This window comes from Glycine max, chromosome 1, assembly GCF_000004515.6.
Source record: "Glycine max cultivar Williams 82 chromosome 1, Glycine_max_v4.0, whole genome shotgun sequence".
Taxonomy (NCBI): Eukaryota; Viridiplantae; Streptophyta; class Magnoliopsida; order Fabales; family Fabaceae; genus Glycine; species Glycine max.
In genome coordinates this window covers 7,358,401-7,369,117 of record NC_016088.4, presented here as the reverse complement: position 1 = coordinate 7,369,117, position 10,717 = coordinate 7,358,401, and the positions used below count along the sequence as shown (strand labels likewise).

General features: G+C 31.7%; 1 protein-coding gene across 1 annotated transcript; it reads left to right on the top strand.

Moving 5' to 3' along the window:
* Nucleotides 1-735: 735 nt before the first annotated feature.
* On the top strand, nt 736-3,706 carry LOC100805520 (uncharacterized). Its single transcript, XM_003517778.5, has 2 exons — nt 736-1,758; nt 1,870-3,706. The coding sequence occupies exons 1-2, from the start codon at nt 1,721-1,723 to the stop codon at nt 3,398-3,400; spliced, it is 1,569 nt and encodes a 522-aa protein (XP_003517826.2). The 5' UTR covers nt 736-1,720; the 3' UTR covers nt 3,401-3,706.
* The last annotated feature ends 7,011 nt before the right edge of the window (nt 3,707-10,717 follow it).

Below are 10,717 nucleotides of genomic sequence, written 5' to 3'. Positions count from 1 at the left end.
TTTAAAATATAAAATATAGTTATAATTGTTGATCACAAAATTAACCGTTAAAATTATGATAAAATAGCATAATATATTTTTCAAATATAATATACATATTTAATATTGTGAAAATTTTGAAATTTTACTTATTTTTAATAAACAATTCTAGTTACATTTTTTATTTTTTTAGAGGCAAACTTGTTTGAAATACGGTATGACACTAAATTTCTTTAAGTAAAAATTGAACCTTGATTCACTATATTACAAGAGATTAAATCTTTTAGTAAATTCAACCCATGTTGATATTGTAATTACATTTTATCTTAGAGTATAATGTCTTCATTTTAGAGTAACTAAATAAAAGAAAAAAAATAAACTTCATCAAGATGACCACAAATAGTACCCCCAATGTTTGGATTAGCTAGTATAAGAATGAAGCTTAATCAGTTACAAGTACTCTGAGTTCAAAATCTAGATGACAATTATGTTAAATACGCAAAAAAAAAAAAATGTCAATCAATCATGATAATCTTAACCGACTGGGGTACAATTGTCTCATAAAAAATACCGATTATATGTAACAAAAGAAAATGACCATAAGAAATATGGAAAATATACAGGGTAAAAAAAGACATGGTATTAAAACCATAATGTTACAATAAATAAATTCCAATAAATGCAATTAAAAGATATCGTTTTCAGCAATGGGGTGGTGGAAGTGAAGGAGATGCTGAGCGCTGAGAGCTTAAAACAATAACGGTTGGAGATTCTGACCTTTCACTTGTGTGAGCTTAGAAGCAAGACAACAACAACTTAAGGTATAGTTTGGGTGTTTCAGTTTTTTTCTTTTTGTTATCGTGATAATTTTTAAGGAGTATTTGTTGATATGATAATTAAATTTTTGTCAAAAAATTTACTTGAGTTTTTAGTAGGATTTTTTTTAATCAATTTTTTTTATTTACAATATTTAATTTGAAGATCTTATTTAAGGGGAGTGAATCCCATAAACCAACCAGATAATGTGTGGTGTTGCTTAAGGTGTTTTGGTTTTTGGCTTGCCATATCTGGTACTCCCCGCAGGCCAAGAGATCCTCAAATCTTGGCCGTCCAATCAACCACCGAACTGTGCTCAACCGAGTACACGTGCTTCCTATCATTCCTTGCCCCCTTTGCTTTTTTTTTTTTTCTTTTCTTAAAAAACCGCCCTTTTAATTACTCTATTTTATTTTTCTTCCATGCATGGAATTCTCCTCCAACTACAACACCACCAACAAGAGAGAACCAAGGAGATAAATATAGAGAGAGAGAAAAAGAGAGAGTAATGGTTAGTTCTAACTCTTCTTCTTCGGGGGCATATTCAGTAGTCTAGCAACAACAAAAAACAACAACAACCCATCTCTCAAAATTCGATTTTTTCCATCGCAAACCCGTTAATTTTGTTTGCTTGGGAAGCAGAAGTTAAAGGGTCTCTTACATCTCTTCTCTTCTCTCTTGTTATGCCTTTTTCTTTTGTGGGTCTGATCCTTTCTTTGTACTTATGGAACTGTCACATCTGAACCCTTTGATTCTCTTTCTGATCACCACCTGGGTTAAAAAGCAAGAAGCTTCGTGATCTGTTTTTCTGAACTTGATCTGAATTTGTCTCTTAGTCTCTTACCTCACCTCACCTCACCTTTCTCTCTCTCTCTCTCTCTCTACCTTCAACCGTTTGTTTGTGTGTTCATCACATGATCATGGAATGTGCATACACACAACACAGTCCTTGCGGATTTTGAGGTAAGTGTTGAAAAAAGTTTGTTTGCTGATCTTTGCTTTTGTTTTTGCTGGGGTGGGGTGGGGATTATAATAATAACAATAATAATAATAATCAATAACATTTTGGATCAGATTTCATTGTTCTCGTTATTCGTTACTCATGATGATGTCGTATCAATCAATGGAGGAGACGAGGAAGTTTGTGTGCAAGTATTGCAGCAAGAGGTTCCCTTGTGGGAAGTCTCTGGGTGGCCACATCAGGACTCACATGATGAGTGAGTATCATCATCATTCAGCTTTAGCCAATGAAGAGAGGAACAACAACAACAACAATGCTGCTAATGCTAATGCTATGTTCAAGTTTGATGGTGGGAGAAAGAGGAAGAGGGATTTGGGGTCTGAAGAAAATGGGAACAACAATTATGGTCTCAGGGAGAACCCCAAGAAGACCACGAGGTTTGTGCACTCCAATGCCACTTTGCAACTTGACAAGTTCTGCAAAGAATGTGGGAAGGGTTTTCCATCATTGAAGGCTCTTTGTGGCCACATGGCTTGTCACTCTGAGAAGGACAAGCGAAGGTTTGCTACTGAGAAGCAGAAATTGGTTATGGATAGTCAATCTGACACCGAAACTTCTTCTGCTCCAAGGAGGTCCAAGGGAATGAAGTTCAAGACCCTTAGCAACAACAACCAACCTCAATCTTCTTCTGTGTCAGAGGTTGAGCAGGAGCAAGAAGAGGTGGCTAGGTGCTTGATGATGTTGTCTAAAGATTCTAGCTACAAGGGTCGCTTTGCTTTGCTCACAGAGTCTTCTGACAACAACTCGATTGTCATTACGAAGTCACCTTCTCTTGAAACCAAGGTTACTACTATGATCAATGGTTACGGTAAGAATTCTATGTCTAGTGCTTATGTGGAGAGGAAGCTGGAGCTGGAACAGAACAAGGACTTGAAGTTTAAGTCTGCTGAAGTCGGCTATGATTCTGACAATTCAGATTCTGGGTATTTCAGATATGGTCCTAAGTCGGATGTTTCAAATGATGATGGGTTTTTCAGGAATGAGGTTAAGTCTTCGAAAGTTGGGTACTTGAATGGTTTTGATCAGGAGTATGATGTTGAATCGAGGAAGGTGCTGAGCAGGGGAAGAAGCAGGAGCAGTGAATTTAACGAATTTGTTTTGGAGGATTGGGAGAATTATGATAGAGAGGATGGTGTGGCTGCAAGAACATTTGATTCAAAGAAATTTAAGAAGTCCAACTATGATGATTCTCTTGGTCAAAATTTAGGTGGGGTTTCTACTAGGAAGTATGAGTGCTTGACTAATGAAATGTACAATGGTTGTTCTGATGATTCTGCTTATGAGAGTGATGAGAACAGCACTGACACTGATTCTTATCCTGCTCCAAAGGCTCACAGCAACAGGAACAACCTCAGTGTCCAGAAGGGGAAGAAGAAGAAGAAATTGAAGTCAAAGAAAAGCAAGGCACATGAGTGTCCAATTTGCAACAAGATTTTCAGGTCAGGCCAAGCCTTGGGGGGTCACAAAAGGTCCCATTTTGTTGGAGGTTCTGAGGAAAACACACTTGTGATAAGGCCAAGTGCTCCTCCTGCTGCTGTTCCTTGCCTCATTGATCTCAATCTACCAGCACCGGTTGATGAATAGGGAGAAAGAAATGTTGGTGCCAAAATCCTGGTTTTTTTTTTTTTTGCATCATTTTGAAGCATCTTCTGTTGAGGTAGCTGAATGTCTCTGGAGTTCTGAAAATGTCTTGTCTTTATCCCCATATGATGAAAGCAATGACAATGTACAGACAAGTGGGTAATTGGTTTTTGTTCCTAAGGCCTTAGATCCATTATTTGGTAGGGGTAGTCTTTCTTTTTCATGTTTATGGGATATAAGAACTTACTAGTTTCTCCATTGAATTTTTTCTTTACTTCCTTTATCAAGTACAACTATATATTCCTGGAATTATGTTCTTTTCATGCAAATGTTAACTTCAACCCTTCTCTGGTTCAATGAATTTTTTGTCTTTTAATGTGGGGGTCTTCCAATTTTTCATCTTCCTATGGAAATGTAGGTAGCATGGGTCTACTAATAACCATGTACTAAAACGAAAGTAATAGTAACTCAATTTTTTGAAGCCAGGGTCTAGTTCTTGGTTCCTATTTACAAATTGCAATCTGTGACTTGTCTTTTCGGAGGCATGGTTGTGTAGCAAGGATCCTAGTTTCTCTCTCCAACTGTGACTAAAACTTGCTTTTTATTTATGTGTTGTTCTTAAGAAAGATCAGGGGACCAACACCTTTAATGCTATGAAAGTGGTTGAAAACTAAAAATTGTACTTGGACGTGGGAGAACCATTACCAAGGTTGAAAAATGGTAATGGTTTTCTAATTTTCTTAAAAGTTAAATAAACAATTTTATTTTTAAACTTGGCTAAAGCACAGGAATGTCTCGTGCCAAAGTTGTTCCTTTAACATAGAACTTAGCACTATGGTCAATCCGTTATGCCCGTGATATGTGCATCATTTTGAAAGGTGTAAGTCGTAAGAGGAGGCTCCCTAGTTCCCTCACCATTTTATTTTTTTTGGTTAAACTAGTCCTATTCCTTAGCCATTGAAAAAGATCAAGTGGTTGTTGGATCATTCTTTAGGTTAAAGATTTGACCAAGGGATAATTACTTTGTAGAACTAAGAGGAAGTAAAACAAACTTCTTTATCGTTCAAGATAAAAAAATTTGTGGGTTGAGGTGGTTGTAAGGTCGCCTACTAGTTAAGGTAATAAAGCTTATAATTGATCCATGTACACCTTTCTAACACATACTATCTTTATAGCATGAGAATTTGTACACCTTTTTCGTCATGCCGGTTCCTTTATATTTTGTTGCCTATGTTTTTCAATTTGTTTTAGTCCTTGGGGGCGTAGTAAGAGAGGACCACTTGTATTTTACTAGCTCTTGGTAATGGTCACATGTGGGGCTCAATCAGGTAGAATCCATAGGCACTCAAGAAGAATCAAACCCGTCTGTATATCAACAGAATTATATGCTCGTATGGGATGTGGAATCATTGCGGGGGAATGAACCACACACAAGGGGTGCCTTAATTTGTGCAAATAGATTGATGAGTGATTTAAGAGTCGGCTAGAAATTTTTATCCTCTTTCCCCTCAATTGAGAGATACAACCAAATGATGAATCAATAAATAAATTTGCATTAAGTTTTCATCCGAGTACATTTTTGGGGTCATATAAACATTTGTCTGCTTTTTACATATAATTAATAAGGTTTTTTTTTTATAAAAAAATCACATGTATCTTTCATGAAAAATAATTATCCTCGAATCAGATAAAACTATCATGAGAAATAAAGTTTTTCCTTTACAAATTTATTAAGTCGCACTCTCAAAACTTGAATTTGATACTATTGATTAAGTTGAAATAATTCAGTACCAATTGATTCACTCGTTTAATATTAGTATAGTGTTGTTTGAGATGTAAAGCAAGAAAAACGAAAATAAAAGGGATAGTAGATGTCATCACATGTTGCTTTGTGAAATTGGAACTGAAAAATCACCACTGCTTAATTCAACAATGTAGGTCATCAGTGACTCAGAGTCATCATGCTTAGTGAACAAGGACAAGTGTTGTCTCTATTACTCACAAAAGTAAATGCTAAACAGGCAACTTTTCTGACTTAGTTCTTGTTAAGACAAAAATGTGCATAGTAAAGGTTGAGATTGCTCTGGCCGGCCTCTTCACAAATCACAATTCACAAAGCCATTTTGCTTTTTGTCAATTAATTGACTCATGTTATCAACAGTGTAGCATGTATTTGGGGATCACAACAACTGATTCTCCCTCTTATTGGAACATTTTTCAGTGCTGAGTGGAGCATGTGTGAGTACCCCATTTGTAGAAAAAAGGCATTATCTCAAATTCTCAATGTTAGTGTCTCTTGGAAGAAAAAAGTCACACGGGATATTCTTGCTTTTCAGGATGCAGATAAGGTGTAAGTTTACAAGGAATATGTGTGTGTGTTTCCATTTTTATTATTTGTCTTTCATTTTCACTGTCAACTTTTTCCAACAATCTGCGGTCTCTATGTTAATTGTGGAAGGGAGAATATTGTCCTTTGTGATATGAAACAGCGTGCTCACTGGTTTCTGAATAATGCACCTTTAACAGTTTCAGAATTAGGTGTGTATATTACATTATTGAGATAGCAGAAAAAAGGTTTAAAGAAATTATTTAATAAAAGAACAACTATCATTTTGTTTAACTTTTAATCTTTTATGTTACTTTATGATCTTAGTCTATCATCTGTTTATGATCTGACCAATTTAAAAGTTTAAATACATGTCATATAAAAATTGGTCAAAAGCATGAATTAAATAGTGGTCTAAAATCAGGTAATAATTTCTTATCAAAAAGTGATGAAATTTAGATTTTTTTTTATTCAAGCCAAAACAAAATATTATAAGTTTGTAATAAAAAAATGTTAGACATATTTTAAATAAGAAAAAAATTAAATAAAAGTCATTTTTCTTTTTGAATACCGAATTTATTTCTTACTGGATCAACATTGAATTGTTAAATAATTTCTCTCTCAATGTTTACAACTAAAACATTTTTAAGAAAGGCATATTTTAATTAGCTGTGTAGCAAGTCTTGACAATTTGCATTGTAGGAAAGCTCGATTTATTGATGCTGCAAGTATATACTTTGATCGGGGATTACTACACACACACTGAGAATTGTTTTTCTTTAGAAGAAATATTCAAAGGTTTTCAACCATGAATAAAAAATAATTTGAGCTAAAGTTGATCAGGATAGGAGATATTAGTTAGTTCCAAAAGAATGGGTTTGAGTAGTTGGTCTTCATCAAAATTTTATTAATAAGATCATGTTTATTTATATTCTCCTTTTTTTAATAATAAGACCATGTTTATTTATATTCTCCTTTTTTTAATGATAACAAATTAATTCGAGAAAATAAATAAACAAACTAGTTATATTGATTCATTTATATATATATATATATATATCTATATATATATATATATATATATATATATATATATATATATATATATATATATATATATATATATATATATATATATATATATATATATATAAAAGGAAGTTTAGTTCAATTGATTGAATATAAACTTCTTAAATCTTGATAAACATTTTTTGGTAGTCATTGTATATTAGGTTTCGTTCGTATGTTTAGGATATTATAGTTCATTTCATAAATAAATTGGAAGTTTTACTTTATTTGTTTGATAAAAGACTTTGTAGATTTTTAGAGTTTTTCTTATTACAAAATTGTGCATTTTTTATGATGGCTATTGTATTCTTATATTTTTATTAAGGAGTTTTTTTTTAAAAAAAAGTATTATATATACATCAATTGATGATTTAAATTGAACCAACCCATACCCATTTATAATGAGGTTGGTTTGATTTGGATTGGAAGAAAAAAATCACAAACCCAAACCATTCAATTTTTTTTTAATTTTATAACATTTTCCTAAACTTGCTTTTTTTTATACATTACTAAACTTGATTTAAACCAACCTAGACTCACCCTATCTAAATGTATGCTCCCTTGACTTCCTTGTCTCTTAAAACTTATAAATTTGTTGTATCTTGGTCAATTTATATTCGTGGTAATCTTGCATCACAGCACTCTAGTGCCTTTATTAATAAGCTGCAACTGTTTTTTGACAGGATTAATAAGCTACAACTATGCACGTAATTTTCTAGAATCATAAGAATATTAAATCCAGGGAAGGGGTTAGAGAAATTGAAAAAGAAAAAGAAAAAAAAAAAAGAGAGAGGAAAGAAACAGACATGACACAAGTCAAAGGCATTGAAATGAATTAAAAAATAGGAATACGGATAGACACGAAATGCACTTCATGCACAGTGCTACAAAGGAAGAGTTGAGGAAAATTAATTAAAAAAAAAAAGAAACAAGAAAAATTTAAAAGTTGAATTAATTTTTTAATATATGAAGGTAAGTATATGATACATAAAAGAGTATCATAAAAATAAATGATACATAAAAGAGTTGTAAAGAGTTTCTAGAGAAATGAAAAAAAAAATATTTTGAATAAAACAATTAAAAGTTGATACGGTATAATATTTTGAGACCCATATAAGTAATAATTTTTTTTATTTCTTTTTTTGTTTGGGGGAGGGGGGGGGGGGGGACTACTCAAAAAATTTACTTAAAGGAGGAATATTAATTACTAATTAGTGCATTTTTTAATTAGCATTGTTATATTTATATTTATGAAATGAAATGGATTTTACTTTTTATTTAATGAGTTTTACTTGTAATTTCATAAATTATAGTCACACTTTTAACTAACAATAATATTAAAAAATATGTAATTCCAGCTAAAAAATGGAAATGGGAAGAAGCTCATGGCAGGGAGAAAAGGAAATTCCTATGAGCTTATGTGATTGTGACAATGGCCAGTAATGTATTTTCAGCTAGAAAGGGAGGCACCCAATGGAGTTTTCTTTTGACCTAACCGTATGCAACGGCAAGCATGTGGGCCTTTAAGAGATCCATTCAAAGGTGGGCTCACAAAATGGTGAAATTGTTAAAGGACGAGTAAAGGAGATGGATGAATTTGGAAGCCAAGTAGATGGTACCACCCTATTCATCGGGAAGCATCTCTTTGATATGACAAGTCCCCTACTTCCATTTTTGACTGTCTTTCATTCACAATGAAGACAAGAGAAGATCTTGAAAAGAGACAAAGGATCGTAATTCTACTCAGACTTTATCATAATTTGCACAAAATTATAGGGTAAATATTCGTTCAATAAAAAAGAATATAAAAATATATAATTATTTAATTAAAAAATCTAATATGTATATAACTATACACTAATTTAATTAGTGTCAATGTATTAATTTTTTTGGCGAATTTTGGAGAGTATCAACACATAACACTAAAAGAAAGAACTTTAAATTAAAAAAAAAAATGTTTCGAGAAGATCAAAGTGGGTTCGATGTATAAAAAATTGAAATGAAAAATAAAAAGGTTTCCAAAAGAGAGTGCCGAGGAATTATCAACATTTCTAAAACAACAAAATAGATTCAGAGAATAAAGGAATTCAAATTAAAAGGAATAGAGGGAATAAGCTAGATTTAGGGAAGAATTAGGGGTTTGACGAAACGAGGGTTGTTTTAAAATAAAAAAATAAAAAAGGAAGGGTAATTAGGTAGTTTAAATATCAAAAAGGAGAAAGAGTGAGTTTTTAGTAAATTGGTAGGTGTAAATAGAAAGGCTTTTGAGTTTTAATATAAGACTGAGGATTATTCTTCATGAACCATTTAATTTTCTTCTCCAACAATTGAGGTGAAGTTTCCAAACTACCCTTCAGTTAAAACTCAAATATACTCATCCCTCCTCGCACACCATTCACTGTTGGCCTCCTTTCCTGTTGCGTCGTGAGTCTCTCCCCTCCATATTGATCTTCACCATTCTATGGTTGCCTCTGGAAAGTTCATTTCAAAGTTTTCAACTATATGCAAAATCATCCCATGATTCATAACCGGTTACAGATTTTAATGTGTGCAATTATTCTATCAAGAAATCAAGCCATATCCTAGTGTTGGAGTTTGGTTGTATACATATACGTAGTCTTAGTGATGATGATTTACTGTTTTCAAATTCAAATGGTCAACTACATGATTATAGATAGTCCAAAAAGTATTGCGTTTTCTAGTCCTTCATAATACACACACAAATATTATTGTATTTATCAGAAAAGGAAGACAAAACCAGTACAAGATGTACCAAGTTCTGCAATCACTAGTACAAGATGGACCTTCAAAAATATTATTTCTAAACTAATGTAAATTGTTTGATGTTTAGGTTTTTATTCTTCGGTATAAAATGCCAAATGTAAAAAATAAATATCATGGTTTCCCTCTATTTCGGCCTCTAACGGATGGGTAACATATATATCTCTTAGTGGTGAAGTTTATTTTGTGTGTGTGTCGAAAGAGAGATAGAGTATAATCCCTTGTCACACACCAATCACAACGGAAGGAGGAACTTAGTCAACAACTAAGGCAAGTGAACGGTGTAACAAGAAAAGGAAAAAAAAAAAGAAGAAACAAAGAAGTAAAAAAGATAAAGTTAGAATTTTTTAAAATATACTGCATGTAGAAAAAAAATTGAATGGAATAATAACCCTAAGACTCAACTTATTTGAAGAGTAGTCAAAATCGGCCCAGCCCAATGAGGTGGATTGTGAAAATGGTGGCCTAAAATGAGACATTTATAATTTTTTCTATTTGAAAATAGGGACATTTAATTTTTTTTATTTTGAATATTTTATAATTTTAATCTAATTCTATATTTTGTCAATGTTTTATTTCTTTTAGTTTAACTTAATTGAACCCAAGACCTAACTTATTTAAGGCACCATCAATAATGATTTAATTAATTAAATTGTAATAAATAAAAGAAATAAAACATATGTAAAATTAATGATTGGACTAAAATTATAAATTTTTTAAAATAGGAAGACAAATAGCTCTATTTCAAATAGGGGTTTGACATTGTGAATTTTTTAAAATATGAGGATTAGTTTATTACTAAATTTTCTTTTTATTCCTAATTAATTATGAGGTTCATTAATAATATAAACTCATTTCATACTAAAGTGACTGTATTCATTAAGTTAATGATATGCACATTAGTTAAATTTAAAAAATAATCATCATTTAAATCATTTAATATTTTAGGTAATATTTAAATAAAATAAAAATTTATGATAAATTAATCAATCTAATTATTTTTTTATTGATATTAACAAATTATGTAATTGATTCTTTTATATATATATATATATATATATATATATATATATATATATATATATACCCAAAGTAGTATTATGTTCTTGAAAATGAGAACTTATAACATGCACGTCAAGACAAAT

Bases quoted from the DNA above. Each gene is read 5' to 3' on its own strand.
- LOC100805520 (XM_003517778.5), top strand. From the start codon at position 1,721: ATGTGCATACACACAACACAGTCCTTGCGGATTTTGAG. The intron at 1,759-1,869 runs GTAAGTGTTGAA...ATTTTGGATCAG, and splicing joins CAGTCCTTGCGGATTTTGAG to ATTTCATTGTTCTCGTTATT.